At 44.1% G+C, this 16,514-nt stretch overlaps 1 protein-coding gene across 2 annotated transcripts; it reads right to left on the bottom strand.

The window, feature by feature from the left end:
- Positions 1–144: 144 nt before the first annotated feature.
- Positions 145–1,966, bottom strand: LOC125968963 (uncharacterized protein C6orf136 homolog). 2 transcript variants are annotated; one of them, XM_068650861.1, is made up of 5 exons: positions 1,725–1,966; positions 1,374–1,450; positions 1,090–1,266; positions 933–1,002; positions 145–835 (listed from the first exon to the last, which is right to left on the bottom strand). In XM_068650861.1, the coding sequence occupies exons 1-5, from the start codon at positions 1,851–1,853 to the stop codon at positions 692–694; spliced, it is 597 nt and encodes a 198-aa protein (XP_068506962.1). In that variant the 5' UTR covers positions 1,854–1,966; the 3' UTR covers positions 145–691. The 2 variants fall into 2 exon arrangements, with proteins under 2 accessions (XP_068506962.1, XP_049576515.1); XM_049720558.2 differs by having other exon boundaries at positions 154–835; positions 1,090–1,290; positions 1,725–1,964.
- Positions 1,967–16,514: the final 14,548 nt, after the last annotated feature.

Consider the following 16,514-nt stretch of genomic DNA (forward strand, 5'->3'; position numbering starts at 1 on the left):
CTAGCTCTAACCCTAACCCTAGCCCTAACCCTAACTCTAACACTAGCTCTAACCCTAACCCTAGCCCTAGCTCTAACCCTAACCCTAGCTCTAACCCTAACACTAGCTCTAACCCTACGCTAACCCTAACCCCAACCCTAGCTCTAACCCTAACCCTAGCTCTAACCCTAACCCTAGCTCTAACCCTAACACTAGCTCTAAACCTAATTCTAGCTCTAACCCTAACTTTAAACCTAACCCTAGCTCTAAAGAAGTGTATCGTTACATGGTTACACGAGCAACTGTGTTGCAAATTTTCTATGATAAAAGTTTTTTCGTCCCACTGAGATTCGAACCCGGGTCGCTGGGGTGAAAGCAATCTCCGGTTAGAATATGTTATTTTGTAGGTATTACCAAGTAGAATAGTTTTAAATTAGTCACAATTATTTAGGCAGGTAATTATGGGATATTTTGGTACACTACAAAACACCAGACAAGTTGGGAAAGGCGATGGTAAACCGAAGTTGCGTGTTGTAGCATTTTCACAACACTTGGTCAGTTAGTAAATGTAGTAAGTGATAGTTGACCTAAAATGCCGCGGTTACTAGTTCAGACCAATCGCCGGGAGAGTTGTGCACTTAATCCAAAAGCAACGATATCATGCGTTGTGCCAAAGAAACAGTCTTGTGGACCTTCAGTGTGACATGATCCATCATTCTCGGACCTGCCGCAGTGATGACAAGAGGGAGGGCAGCAGATTGAGGGCGGGTCGGTTTTCCTCCACCCCCAGAGCTACTAAAGCACCGGCCAGGAGGGACGTGACTCTGGGCAGGGCCGGGGGCTGAGCTGGCATCACCTGCACAATCACAAAAGTTTGCTGTTTGAAGGAAGAAACACTGGAAAACCTGACCGAGCCCTAACCCGCCAAGCCACATCCGCAGCTACTTTCTTACCTTTTCAACTTGATGACAATGGATGAGTCCATCGCGCCCTATGTAGAATGTGGCGAAAGCGTCATAGGACCTGGAACAGATAGATGCCATTCAGTCAGAATGACACATATGGACGGGCTGCTTTCAAATGGACCCAAAAGAGTCTGGGTGGGGCTACCTGTACAGGTGTGATTTGTCTTTGCGGTAGAAGCGAAGCATCAGTGTCAGGAAGGGAAGGCCCCGGAGCCTCCAGCGAGCCTTAATGGTCCCGTCTTCCACGTGCTTGGTCAGTTTCAGCACCTCCAGCCGGACGTCGGTGAAATAGAACAGACACACCAGGCGCCACAGCGAAGTGCTGAGTCGGTAGATCGCACGTCCCCTGCAAGAGACGGACGGATGGGTCAGTCACAAAAGAAAAGAAATAGGATCATAGTCTCAAGCTAAGGGAAGCTGAATCACTACCTGGTCTTGGTGTTGACAAGTCCGTTGATGAATTCAACGTCACGGGAGTACATGGTATAGTCGTGATTCTTTGGAAGCTGTAAAAGAATGCTTCAATGTATTACAAAAAAAAAACTCCTGTTATTTGTTCCCAGATGACATGTCTCAATGCTCATTCTCGTTACTAAACTAGAAGAATGGAAAGTTGTCACACGACTTGCCGAATCCCTGCCCTGCAGCATGAAGCTATTCAACGGGTAATACTGTCAAGTGCACAACTCAACACAAGCATTGAAGTTGGATTGTTTGGAAAGAGATTCAGCCACTTTCCCTGGAGCGTATCTATCTCAGAGAAAGCATCTGCCTACCTACCTCCGTCCTTAGTCTTTCATATGCCACGGCCAGCTTTTGCTCTCCTTCATTGTCTCTTTCACTTTGCGAGCCCTCTGTTCTTACATGGTGACTATACACAGGGTTGGGATGACAGGGAAACTCCTCCATCTTGTTTCTCTCCAATCCAATAGGCTGCAAAGTCACATGGACGACGAGCCTGCAAATTGTCCTTCGATCCAAACTCCGGCCGGCTGCGCTTCTAGCCCCCCTCGAGAACTTAAAAGAGAGACAGTTAGCGAGGAGTTGACTCCGTTTCATGGCTCTGTCGTCGCTTGAATTCTTATTACATTGGCACTTTGGTTCATATTTGACATCGTAGCAATTGCATGACAAGGATTGTCATGGGTAAATCCATTTGACATTTTCTACCATTGCCGGCTGGCAGTGGCGGCTAAAATTGAATTAACCAGTCAAGGACAAACGACAAGTGTTCTGTTCTTCTCTTCCAGTATGGGGGAGAAAAAGTGAGAAGGAAAATCGATAGTTCAATAGTTCCTATTGGAGATTGATCGACTCTCATACATATATATATATATATATATATACAAGGAGTATATATTACAAATGAGACTTTATTCTTAATTGTGATCATCATTCATCCATCCATTTTATTACTCAGGTATTTTCAAAGCAAATTAATATTGTTGCATTTATTAATTTGCTTTAAAATGACAGCGCAATATAATTAAAAGCTGACACTCTAGCAATGTCAAACGTGTTCATTTAAGAAAAAGCCACACACGTTTTGTGATCAAATCTTTCATAACGAGAATGATTTGAGTGAATTGATTTGAATGAATAATTGAAGAAATTTCAGTTCTGAAGGCTCCTTTTGTCCCAAGCAAAGTGAAAGGTGGTAGGATAAAAATTGGAACGCTATAAAAAATGTCAAGCCGTGAATATTTGTGCCCCCCTCCCATTTTGAGAACGGTGAGTCCTGGACATCGACTGGCCCCGTGAGGATATGTTCCCCCCCCCCCTTATTTTGAGAACGGTGAGTCCTGTTAGGGTTTTCCAGGTTATCTTTATCGTAGGATTATGTTGGAATGCAACAGGTAATAAATACCTTACCTTGTCCTCCTTATCACAAGGTCGTAAAACATCCCCTGACATGTTTAGACTAGAGGGCAAGGGCTTTAGCCAGCCTACCCATACCCCCACTCTGTTTCTCTCAATAAAAATGCTCCTGCAAGAGGCCTGAGTTAGACTTCATTCGATCATCGCTGTTCAGACAGCGACGAATGGACTCTCCACCTGCAGGTGCTTAAGAGGACTTACTTGTCTCCTGTTTGGTTCTTGCAAAATAAGTTGGAGTATGCACAACTCTAACATTTTGGTGCCGAAACCCGGGACCTCTCATACCCATCATCTGGCTGACGGAGGACGACGCGCTGTACACCGTCGACGGGCCAGCGTCAACTAGCCGGACCTGGTAAAGAAAGACCTGGGAAGGAAATTCTTCGCTGGGCCAGCATCTTAGGTCTGCCTTCGTCTGACAGAGGTGGATTGACGGGACCCGGCAGTGCAACGAACCAGGGGACAAGTAAGTTAAAGGCCTGAAGTTGTGTGATTGTGTTGTTGTGAAACGTGTATAAAAAAAAAAAAAAAAAAAAAGAGATTCGGCTTTGGTTTGTCCGAGCTATGAGATACGGCTTTGGTTTGTCCGAGCCATGAGAAAAATACAAAGCGCTTGAGTTTGTGTGGTTGGGAGTGTGACTGGTAGGATAAATTGACTAAATAGCAGTTCTAGCATTGATCCACGGCAATAATACAGGCTAGTAATTTGTTGAAAGGTCAATTTAAACCTGCATTGAGGATCCTCAAAGACATAGTTAAATAAATAAATAAATAAATAAATAAATAAATAAATAAATAAATAAATAAATAGTAATAATAATAATAATAATAATTTTGAGACAAAGAGATTGTAAAACCTAGAACTACTAGAATTAAGATGGGAAATAAAAACTGTAAATCTCTACCTCTTGACGGAGATGAGAAGTACATGGCGAGTAGATTTCTTAATTGTATGCAATACATGCCAAAATGGAAGAAAAAGTATGGAGTAGAAGGGAAGTTGAGAGTTGAAGTGTGGAAGATAGTAGTTGATGTTTTAGAAGAGAGTGTGGATAGAAAGAAAAATGGACTGAAAAAGAAAAGAAAAGAGAGAGAATTGGATTGTGCTAAAATGTGGTTGAAAGCTTCACAAGAGAGAAAAGAACAAATCCAAAAGACAAAAGATAGAAAGATGAAAGGTGATGAGGCTGAGACTATGTTTGTCAGGCCGGAAGACAATGAGGCGGCAGTGCGCAGGCGCACTGCCGCGGCCATGGCTCCAGCCGAAACTGAAGGCGCAGCTCAAGCAGAGGAGCAAGAGGGGCCTTCCGCTCGTACACAAAACTTGTATCCAAGCTTAACAAACCTGCAGCCCCCCCCCCCCCCCCCCCCCATATAACAGCAAAAGAAGTCAGGGTCACATTATTAGAAGTCCTGTACAAACAAGAAGTTTGACCACTGCTGCTAGATTTTCTCAAAATTTAGACAAGGTTGATGTGTGCCCAATGATACAGGTGCCAAACCCTAATGTAGGAGAAGGCCAACTCCCACATACATATGTTTTCCGGCCATGGACTTTGGAAGAGGCAAGAAAAGCAGTTGAAGGGGTTACCCCTGTTGCTGAAGACCCAGCTATATGGGCAGAGGACATGGCTGGAATTATACATTCCTATAGACTGAATGGACATGAGGCAGGAGAAGCTGCAATGTCCTCCTTGGGAAAAGACTGGGCAAAGGTTAGAGGAAATTATACAGGTGGAAATAATCAAGGGCCTTTTCCCTATCCTTTTCCGTTGAGGGAAATCAATTGGGAGGGGAGTATGCAGCACAATGGAATGGTCTTGTGCAAAGAGTGCGAACTATATTTCAAAGACGAGCGAATTATGGTCATTTGGCAGGAATAAAACAGAAGCCTGGCGAAGATACTGATGATTTTCGTTTGAGATTTGAAAAAGAATTCAGGGTGCATAGTGGCATCCCATTCAATGATACAGCTGAGAGTGCTTATCAACAACAGCTTAAAAATGCGCTCCTCACTAATTTCCGCCCTGAAATCGGCAACTGGGTGAGGAAACATTTGGTGGAAGTGGATGTTGCAAGTGTGACAACAACTATGCAATGGGCCAGACATACTGAAAAAGTGATCAAAAAAGGCAAAAGTTCTGATTTATTTCATCTAGATAATGATGATGATGAACTAGATGAAGATACAACAGTCTTCTTCCAAGGGTCCCAGCAAGGCAGAGGAAGAGGTAGAGGCCAACAAGGTCGCAGGCCGCCATATAATTCAAAACCCCCACGAGATTCTGACAACTGTTGGAACTGTGGGAAACGAGGACACCTTGCAAGAGTGTGTCGTTCTGCAAAGCAATATCAATCAAAGGGTGCAGGAAGGGGCGGAGGAAGGGCCAAATTCTCAGCATGACTAGATTCCCCCCCCCCCCCTTGACCTCTGGTGCTCCTATAGAGGAAGAAATAGTAGATATCCATACAGCATGGGACATTCTGAGTGCATTAAAAGAAAAACCATATGTTACTCTAAACATTGGAGGCAGTGATGTCGAGTTATTGTGTGATACCGGGGCTTGTAAAACCGTGATAAAAACTAAAGTCCCAAATCTAAAGGCCTCCCAAAATACTATTTGGGTGAAATCTGCTGATGGGCAGGTACACAAGGAGAGTATCTCTAATCCAGTTGAAGCGAGAGATAAGGAAACTGGAAGCATGGCTTCAGTTTCGATTGTCCTATCCCCAAAATGTCCCATAAACCTGTTGGGACGAGATCTGATGACTCGGTTGGGAATTGCAATAATTCCAGTAAAGGATGGCATGCGAGCATGTAGAGTGAGAGATGTGGACTCATATGCTGCACAAGCAGGTGAACAGATTTGCTGCTCCTATGCCATCCCTCCTGAACGAAATCCTAAACTCCCAAGCAGATTGCTGAGTGAAGCTTGAAAACAATTGTCCCAACCTGAATCAGAAATGACTTGTACTGAATTACATGTCACTATGAATATTCTCACTGATCCACAAGATGACTATATTGGAAGTTTTCTCAGTGACACAGAAGTAACTTTAACAATCACTGCTCTGTACACTGATCGCAGGTCATTTGCGGCTGCTGCTGTGCTCTTGCCCGCTCCTCAGAAAGACAGATACAAATTGTCGGCTGTACCCCACATCTCATTGTTTAAACCTCACAGTATAACGTGGGCAGATGTCGTTCCCGAATTAAACTTGCTGGATCTGTGACTGATTATGAGGACAAAGGTGATGGGTGGAGCTACAGTACCAGTTGTGACGTGTGGAAGCAAACAGTGTGTGAAGTGGCTGTAGGCAGAGCAGGCGCTTGTGCGCTTCCCTGACTAGTTGACATTTGTTTGAATGAAAGGGAGGAGGGGGAATTGGCTGGGCTTCCTGAAAAACTGTGGACCAAGGGCCCATCTGATGTAGGTCTTTTACGATCCATTTCCCCAGTACAGATCAAACCAAGATCAGAGTGGCGTCCAAGAGTTAAACAATATCCTTTAAAACAGGAGGCAATGAACGGGATTGCCCCTGTTATAAATGATCTTTTGACAGGAGGCCGACAAAATTAATTGGCGAATGATACAAGATTTACGAGCAGTGAATGATGCAGTGCAAACAAGAGCACCCAATGTGCCTGACCCACACACACTTCTGAACACTTTGAAACCTAATCAGAAGTATCCATCCATCCATTTTCTGAACCGCTTAGTCCCCACGGGGGTCGCGGGCGTGCTGGAGCCTATCCCAGCTGTCATCGGGCAGTAGGCGGGGGACACCCTGAACCGGTTGCCAGCCAATTGCAGGGCACACAGAGACATTCGCACTCGCACTCACACCTAGGGACAATTTGGAGTGATCAATCGGCCTACCAAGCATGTTTTTGGGATGTGGGAGGAAACCGGAGTGCCCGGAGAAAACCCACGCGGGCTCGGGGAGAACATGCAAACTCCGCACAGGGAGGGCCGGAGGTGGAATCGAACCCGCACCCTCCTAACTGTGAGGCGGACGTGCTACCCAGTGCGCCACCGAGCCGCCCCTAATCAGAAGTATTTCACAGTAATTGATCTCAGCAATGCATTTTTCTCTGCCAATTCACCCAGACTCACAGTTTTGGTTCGCTTTTACCTTTAAAGGACAAAGCTATACATACACCAGATTGCCACAAGGATTTGCTGATAGTCCAACTATTTTCGTTCAAGCTATCATGGCCTGTTTGGCTGATTTTCAGATGTCAAACAAAAGCCAACTTCTAGTTTATGTAGATGATCTCCTGGTAGCCTCTGAAACTGAAGCTGCTTGCAAGGCAGACTCCTTAGCATTGTTACACTATCTCTGCAAAACAGGAAATAAAGTGAGCAAAAATAAATTACAATGGGTTAGACAGGAAGTGAACTATTTAGGTCACACTTTGTCGGCTTCTGGAAGACAGATACAAAGAACCAGAAAGCAGATTATTTCAGATACACCGAAACCTGAAACAAAAAAACAAATGATGTTATTTTTGGGGCTCTGCAATTACTGCAGAGCATGGATCCCATATTATGCGGAAAAAACACAACCGCTGTTGGATATTGTGCATGGAGTTCCCATGACAATGACAGAAAAAATCATGTGGACACCAGCAGCGGATGATGCTTTTGCAGGGCTGAAACAGGCTCTGATAGAAACCACAACTCTTATCTTGCCAGACTACAATAAAACCTTTGTGCAAACAGCAGACTGCAGGAATGGTTTTATGACCTCAGTATTACTGCAGAGTCATGGCAGCAAACTAAGACCAATTGCATTTTATTCAAAAAAACTGGATCCAGTGGCTCTGTCTTTGCCAGACTGTGTCCAAGCAGTATGCGCGGCGGCGCTTGCAGTGAGACAATCTGCAGATGTGGTGCTCTTTCACAAAATGGAGCTGCTGGTTCCACATGCTGTAGATGTGTTGCTGTTGCAAAGCAAAATGAACTTTTTGTCACCAGCCAGACATCTGTCCTACACTGCTATACTTCTGTCACAACCACACATTGTGATAAAGAGGTGCACAATCCTTAACCCAGCAACGTTGATCCCGTTGCCAGGGGATGGAACACCACATAACTGTTTGGATGCTACAGAACATCTACAGCTGCCCAGAGAAGATTTAAGTGACACGCCACTTGACAAGGGGGAAAAGTGGTTTGTGGATGGATCATGTTCAAAGGATCCTAAAGGAAACAATCAAAGAGGTTATGCAATTGTGAAATTGCCAAACCAGATTGTTGAAGCAGAGAAGCTTCCATACACCAGGTCAGCACAGGCTGCTGAGCTGATTGCTCTAACAAGAGCTTGTCAATTAGCGGAAGATAAGGAAGTCACTGTATACACAGACAGCCAGTATGCATTTTCTACTCTGTTCTATTTTGTGAAACAATGGGAGCGCAGAGGGATGACAACATCAACCGGTAAGCCGGTTACCCATGCCTCCTTGTTAAAAGAATTGTTGCAGGCCATTATTTTACCTGCTAAACTAGCTGTGTGTAAATGTGCTGCTCACACCACTGGCAGAGATGAAGTCTCAAATGGAAACAGATTAGCAGACAAGATTGCAAAAGAAGCAGCTGCAGGGAGACATGGCCATGAAATTTTTTTAATGGGTTCAGAGGACACACAACTCATAGATAAGACTGTACTGACAGATATGCAGGGCAATGCTCCAATGCTGGAAAAACGAATGTGGACGACAAAAGGTGCAATAGTGGATACAGATAATATCCACCGCATCAATGACAAACCTGTTTTACCAAAATCACTTTTTAAGGCAGCAGCGGTTGCGACACATGGGCCTTGCCATGTGTCGACAAGAGGGATGAAGGCATCCCCCAAACCATTTACAGTGACAATGGTCCACACTTTGTGAACCAAGTTGTGCAGAACATGGCTGTACACCTTGGGATAACGTTAAAAAACCACTGTGCTTGGCATCCTTCCAGCGCAGGCCTGGTTGAACGGGCAAACTTTACCATCAAAAGCAGGTTGAAAAAATGCATGGAAACAACAGGCAGACCTTGGCCAGAGTGCCTCGACTTAGTGAAGCTCTATATGAGAATTACTCCCACTTCAGAAGGACTAACATCTTTTGAAATCATACATGGGAGACCATATAGACTACCAGTGTTCCCTGCAGATTTGCAAAAAGCAGATGAAGAACAGACCTTGGCAGATTATCTAATCAGGACGCTCAAACTGAAAGATGTGTCAAATGCAAATTTACTGCCGCCTGATCTCCCTCCCTCACAGGTGGACAACACCATCAATCCAGGAGACTGGGTCTACATCAAGGTCATCTAAAGAAAGAACTGGGCCAGCCCGCGGTGGGAGGGACCGTTCCAAGTTTTGCTTGCTACTCCCACGGCGGTAAAAATTTCTCAACGGCCCAGCTGGATTCACCTCAGCCACTGCAAGTTGCAGAGAGTGCTGGACCCCTAATTCGGAGTGGTGGGGAAGGCTGACTACAAAGGGGCCCCATCGTTTAGGGTGAGGCGTCTCAATGTTGGTGAAGAATTCATCGATCCCCACTCCGCTAGGCGAGGGAATGTCCCGGTGTCTCTGCCATCCTAGTAGCAACGGGGCTCCATATGTCAGATGGATCCTCTGCTGCGTTGTGGTTGGAGCGTGCTATGGTCTATTGACTCATCTGAACAGACCAAATGACAATGTTGCCCGTGGTAAACGATGGTCACATGATGAGAACTTTGAAGTCTGGTCATGGGACCCCAGAAACCCATACAAAACCAACACTTGGTACCGGTATGTCAGGTTCACTGTGAGAGCTCACACACAGGAGGCGTGCTATGTGTGTTCGAAACTCCCCCCTTCCTCCACGCAAGTTCGCTTGGAGGCCAGAGCAATGAATGTCACTGAAGTGAAATGTATGGCATCCATGGGAGGAGTTGGATATCAGCACCGTGCCGTCACAGTCAAAGATGCTGACCCTTACCGCCCTGGACTTGCTGACGGTGCCTGTGATCAGCTATTCTGGACAAATCTCAATGTGACTGTTAGAGGACGAACAATAGCACAAGTGGCCTACACAGAGAGACCAGCTGGAGTGAATTACACATGTTACATCCAAGGTTGCAGGACCCACAAATGCATTAACGACGACTGCTCTCCAGGAGGAAACTGGATGGGAGCTTTGGACATCACCGCTGTGTGCCAGGATGAGAGAGCCGTTTTCAAGGTGTAAGGGCTCTACTACCAACATGGCTGCACCATCGGACGGGACCTACTTCATCCAGAAGTTCAGAGGCACTGCCTCACCTGCATCCTATGGGTGCACGTGCCTGTTCAGAACGGATCGTGGTTTTGTGGTCACAGGAGTTGTCCGATGCTGCCTGCCAAGTGGACACGTGTGTGCGCCAGTGTGTGTGACAGACCTCACCTACAGACTAGAACATCCTCAGCTGACGAAAACACGAGCACATATACAAACTTCTTAGACATGACGGATGTGATGACGATAATGGAGCGTGGATTGCGTAGATGCTGTTCTGTTGGGCATGTTTTACAGAAACTTGATGATTTGACCATCGAAAATGCTTCGCAAGTGATGGATACAATGATGTACTGTTTCTGTGTTTTTCTTTTTATTTTTTATTGATAGCATTCTGGTCGCCTGTGGCACAGGGGCCGTGTAAGAATTTTCCTGCTAATAACATCTGGCCAGCAGGTTTTTCGCTTACACAATAAGTTTGATCTGGGGTATTAAGGTAATGCCTCATCTTCACTGGAAAGTGTTGCTATCATTGTTTGTTGTTTTTATTTTTCCTATTCTTCTTTCTTCATTATACATATATATGTGTTTTTTTCTTACTTGTCTTTGTTGTTTGGGGTAGCATAATCATATGATAAAACAGGAGGGAGATGTTAGGGTTTTCCAGGTTATCTTTATCGTAGGATTATGTTGGAATGCAACAGGTAATAAATACCTTACCTTGTCCTCCTTATCACAAGGTCGTAAAACATCCCCTGACATGTTTAGACTAGAGGGCAAGGGCTTTAGCCAGCCTACCCATACCCCCACTCTGTTTCTCTCAATAAAAATGCTCCTGCAAGAGGCCTGAGTTAGACTTCATTCGATCATCGCTGTTCAGACAGCGACGAATGGACTCTCCACCTGCAGGTGCTTAAGAGGACTTACTTGTCTCCTGTTTGGTTCTTGCAAAATAAGTTGGAGTGTGCACAACTCTAACAAGTCCTAGACTCCAACTGGTTTTTTTTTCTGTCTTCTTGGGGGTCTGCTCAGGTAGTCTGGCAAATTTGAACAGGTTCCCTCATTCCTAGCCCAAGTTACAGGGGGGGGAACATATCCTCACGGGGCAGGATATGTTCCCCCCCTTATTTTGAGAACCGTGAGTCCTAGACTCCAACTGTTTTTTTTTTTTCTGTCTTCCTGGGGGTCTGCTCAGGTAGTGTGGCAAATTTGAACAGGTTCCCTCATTCCTAGCCCAAGTTACAGGGGGGGAACATATCCTCACGGGTGCCCCGTGAGAATATGTTCCCCCCCCCCCCCCCCCTTATTTTGAGAACGGTGAATCCTAGACTCCGACTGTTTTTTTTCTGTCTTCCTGGGGGTCTGCTCAGGTAGTGTGGCAGATTTTAACAGGTTCCCTCATTCCTAGCCCAAGTTACAGCGGGGGAACATATCCTCACGGGTGCCCCGTGAGGATATGTCTCCCCCCCCCCCTTATTTTGAGAACGGTGAGTCCTAGACTCCAACTGTTTTTTTTTTTCTGTCTTCCTGGGGGTCTGCTCAGGTAGTGTGGCAAATTTGAACAGGTTCCCTCATTCCTAGCCCAAGTTACAGGGGGGGAACATATCCTCACGGGTGCCCCGTGAGAATATGTTCCCCCCCCCCCCCCTTATTTTGAGAACGGTGAATCCTAGACTCCGACTGTTTTTTTTCTGTCTTCCTGGGGGTCTGCTCAGGTAGTGTGGCAGATTTTAACAGGTTCCCTCATTCCTAGCCCAAGTTACAGCGGGGGAACATATCCTCACGGGTGCCCCGTGAGGATATGTCTCCCCCCCCCCTTATTTTGAGAACGGTGAGTCCTAGACTCCAACTGTTTTTTTCTGATGATTTGTGCAGTGATACTGTTATTACTGCACTTTATCAATTTCTTTGGCCTTATTTTGGTCAAACAACTTTGTTTCTTTATCATATAACATACATCAAAAATAATTGACGTGTGTGTGTGTGTGTGTGTGTGTGTGTGTGCGTGTGTGTGTGTGTGTGCGTGCGTGTGTGTGTGTGTGCGTGTGCGTGCGTGCGTGCGTGTGTGTGTGTGTGTGTGTGTGTGTGTGTGTGTGTGTGTGTGTGTGTGTGTGTGTGTGTGCGTGTGTGTGTGTGTGTGTGTGTGTGTGTGTGTGTGTGTGTGTGTGTGTGTGTGTGTGTGTGTGTGTGCGTGTATGCGTGCATGCGTGTGTAGGTCTCTCTGTATGTGCACGTGTATGCGTGCATGCGTGCGTGCGTGCGTGTGTAGGTCTCTCTGTATGTGCGTAAATCCTGGTTATGTGATGCAAAAAACGTCTGTCTCCCAGTGGGCCTCTCTTATGGCGTATCAGCTGCGCAAAATGTTGCCAGCGAGTTTGTGCGTGTGTGAGTGTTCACACTTAAGCCTTCCAAATGTTCTCCAACACAAAGCAATCCAAGTCCTTCACACAGACATCATACCTCGTCTGTTGTTCTGTTTCTCTTACCTGTTTTTCTGTGTGAAGGCAGCACCATTGTCTTCTTGTCCTTGCTGTGGAACAGAGGACCTTGGAAAGGTGTGGGTTGTCCTGATGAGATTCTGCCTCGAGTGGAGGAGTTTAAGTATCTTGGGGTCTATCTAAGGGGGGGGGGGGGGGGGGGGGGAAATCAACAGGCGGATCAGTGCACCGTCCAGTGATGCAAACTCTCTATCGGTCCCAACATGGTGGACAGGGAGATGAGCCAGAAGGCAAAGCTCTCTGTGCTATACATTCTGACCCTCACCTATGGTCACAAACTGTGTCTTGACCAAAATAATCAAATCCCAGTTACAAGTGGTTGTAATGAGTTTCCTCTGCTTGGAAACGCTTGCCTTATACTCACACATTTAAATGCTCATGTGCCGCATGTCATTGATCATGATCACTTGGCATCAGAAATGTCCTTGAAGATGGAGTTTAACATAGGAAAGAGAATTTTCATTCTGGGCGCAAGTCTAGCACAGAGGGCAATCTAACTGTGTGTGGTTGTATTTTATTTTTTTTATATATAATTTGGGAGATGGTGCACTGGTAAAATTGCGTGTAACGCGGGCATTTGAGTCTTTATGCGCTGTTTTTGGATGGAAGCCAATCTGCACCGTTTATCAAATCAGGGTGGTCGCGGAGCAAATCCGAGTCTGCCGTGCCTTGCTCAAGGAAACTTCGACATGTCACAGTGATGAGGATTGAACACCCAACCTCTGAGTTGGGAGAGGACCACCACACTGAGCCTCGCCGCCCACCAAATGTGCAATTATTGCATTATTCTATCGAAATAGAGCCCCAAGTCTATATTCATACAGTCAGTGCACTGACTTACATCAAGTTTAAAAATGTAACTGCCGTTCCACTTATGCATATTTTACTTTACATAATTTAATTGTGTTTTCGCCATACGTTGACATACTTTTGTAGTTGGTGCATTCATCCTTCTGCCTCACACTTGTTTGATATGTCTGTGATATGTCACAAGTCGGTCTAAATGCACTAAAATATTTTATGAAATATTGACTCACAAAGGTGCATTTTAATTTCTGCAACATTTGGAAGAAATTAATTGTTCCACAGATTGATGGCACTAACAAAGGTCTGTGATGAAAATAAATAAATAAATAAATAAATAAATAAATAAATAAATAAATAAATAAATAAATAAATAAATGCACAGACAAAGAGTTTTTCTCTGGCTGTGATGTTCGTATTGGTGAAATGATCGGTGAGGTGCATCATGAATCAGACAAGTCTCTTGTTTCACGTTGGAGGAAACATGTTGCATATTTCTAGTGTTTGGTGATGTGAGGATTCAAAAATAGGAACCTGTGACGTCAATTGCCATGTGCGCAAGAAAGATGGTGGGAAATATGGAAATCTGCCAATCCATTGGCACGATATTTGCATCATTATGTTGAAGATGGTTTAATAATTGACATTCTGGACTGACCGAAAGCTAAAAAGGTAACATTAGCATTCACTATTTAGTGTACTGTACAGTGCACACATACAAAACACTACGCACAACTAGTTTATATAATAGATGTTATGTCCAGCTTCAAAAGGAAAATCACCGTCACTCTGTTCTGCTGGCAGCAAAACAGCCACAGAACATGATGCGCACCGCCACCATGCTCCACAGTTGGTTGACTGGCTCACCTTTAGTCATCCTCACAGACCTCTGAGCACAAAATAACCCAATGCTTCCCAGTGATGTCACATCACTGGAACCGGCATTTGGTTTACCAGGTACCTGTTACTGCGATACCACTTACTACATTACACATTTAAACCTGTTGATTTATCTTGACAAAAAAAATGTGTTATAGTCAAGACCAACATAGGATATTTAACTATTGGTATCCTTTATCTCTCTATTTGTCATTGCAGAAATCTAGTGCTGTGTGCGTTGACTGACGTTTAATGACGTTCAGCCAAACCCACACAAGTTATATGAACTTCATGAAGATGCGTCACAGGAATCTTGCCAGGACCAGTCACAATGTGAAGGATGAGCTGTCTGATGCACTTGTTACATCCTTAAATGGGAATTGCACGTTTCCAGTGATACTGGAGAGCTCAGAATGTCCATCTTGGTTCTGATAGCTTTGTCTGTGTTTTCATAGGAATGTACACAAGTATAGAAATATTAAGAAAACTCCTTTGATCATTTGCATTTAAAGTCACTGTTGGAAATGAAGTAAATTGATAACTGTATCCACACTGTAAAACTATTCTATAATGCGTAAATGTTTATAGTTAGCTGCAAAACAGGCAACAATGGCAGCTTTATTACCAAATGAAATGACAAGCAAATTATAAATCATTTTGTAGTGAATAATTACTATATACAAACAATTATATGTAGGAGTCATCACACAATAATAATTCGGATTCTTACGGGAGACTATATCTAAAACAGATTATGCTTGATTGCAATCAAAATAATGATGACTCCTGACACTTCTGATGGAACATTCATAAAAGTATGTTTTATGTAACCCATGGGTTACCTACAACGTGCATTTTGTCTGACACACAACTGTATTTGAATGTGTCTCTTAGTCTTCTTTTTATTTATTTCTGTGTGGAATAATGCTAAAATGTACACTGTCCCTGAGAAGTGCATGAATAAAGCATCAAATTAGAACGCAGTTATTCATCTTAACACTTCCTTTTTTTCTGTTGTGTTCAGTGGGTTTGTTGAAGCTGGACAACTGACAACTGCCTGGAGGACTTACACAACAGTGTGTGTGCGTGTGCGCACGTACGTGAATATGTGTACGTGTTTGACTCAATAGGAGCCAAGAAAAAAGATCTACCCACTCAACGACATCAGGTTAAAACAAGTAAGAATTTGTTCTTGTTACTAATGCTTAATCTTTTAATGACATGTTTCCCACTGATAGATTTGTATTTCCTTCCCCAATATACAGTTGAATGTACACACTGACAAAGTGAGCCAGAAAATAAAAGGTGACCGTGTAACAATGGAACCTTGTTCATTTAATATTATTCCAATCTCTGAGGAGAAGTGGTGCTGGTTGCCTTCCAGTAAAACTCCATTTCAATGTGGTTAACATTGAATTCTATCTACAAGTGACATCACAATAAGCTCACCAGTTTTTGCCAAGCGGTGACAACTTACTTGATCGGAGCGTGTGCACACCCACTCTTCAACTCCTACTCTATATCAACCTTGACAGCTTTGCTTTGCTTCCATCTCACTTTGCTTTGCTTTCTTATCACTATCTGAAAACGTGAGTAGGCTGCAGGTTTTACAAAGGGTGCGAGATGAAAGCATGGCCACCATGTGAAAGGTGAAAACTGGGCCAATTATAAGTGTTCTTAGTAAGTCGCTAAAGGAGATTGCATGATGTCTATTTTATCTTTTTGTCTTCCTTCACCTCTGCTGTTTCTATTACCACTTAAGCTCATGTTCCATCTTTTTTTGTGTGTGCGTGTCGGGTTTTTTCTTCTCGTTGCACTTTACCACTTATTTGACTCTCATTGCTCTCTTAGTTTATTTGCAGATGGGCCAATTTACACCTCCTTGAGCCATCTGGCATCTTTAGGTGATGACTCACAGGAGTGATAAACTTACTGACGTAATTGCCTTTTGCAGCGCCACCAGCTTGTGAATCCATTCAACCTTATTTATCCACACTATGGCAGATGTCGTTCACAGTCAGAGCCATTCCAGACCAGACTAATACTGTATGAATGATTAGTGTGTCCTTTAGGGACAATTGACTCAGATGTAGTCAAGATTTGGTCACACAACAACAAGCTGCCACTTTTTTTTTTTCCTGGGTATTGGTTTGTAGTTGTTTTGTTTAAATCATCTTTTGTTGTTTGAAATGAAACAATAATGCTCACCAGCATGAATTAAACATTTTGTGAAAGAAAAGCACGAGAATAATCATA

This window comes from Syngnathus scovelli, chromosome 5 (assembly GCF_024217435.2).
Source record: "Syngnathus scovelli strain Florida chromosome 5, RoL_Ssco_1.2, whole genome shotgun sequence".
NCBI classification, from domain to species: Eukaryota; Metazoa; Chordata; class Actinopteri; order Syngnathiformes; family Syngnathidae; genus Syngnathus; species Syngnathus scovelli.

Excerpts from the sequence above, each read along its gene's own strand:
- LOC125968963 (XM_049720558.2), bottom strand. The coding sequence starts at position 1,853 with ATGGAGGAGTTTCCCTGTCATCCCAACCCTGTGTATAGTCACCATGTA. Across the intron at positions 1,291-1,373 it reads CTTGTCAACACCAAGACCAG|GGGACGTGCGATCTACCGAC; the intron begins GTAGTGATTCAG and ends CGTCTCTTGCAG. Across the intron at positions 1,003-1,089 it reads GACAAATCACACCTGTACAG|GTCCTATGACGCTTTCGCCA; the intron begins GTAGCCCCACCC and ends TATCTGTTCCAG.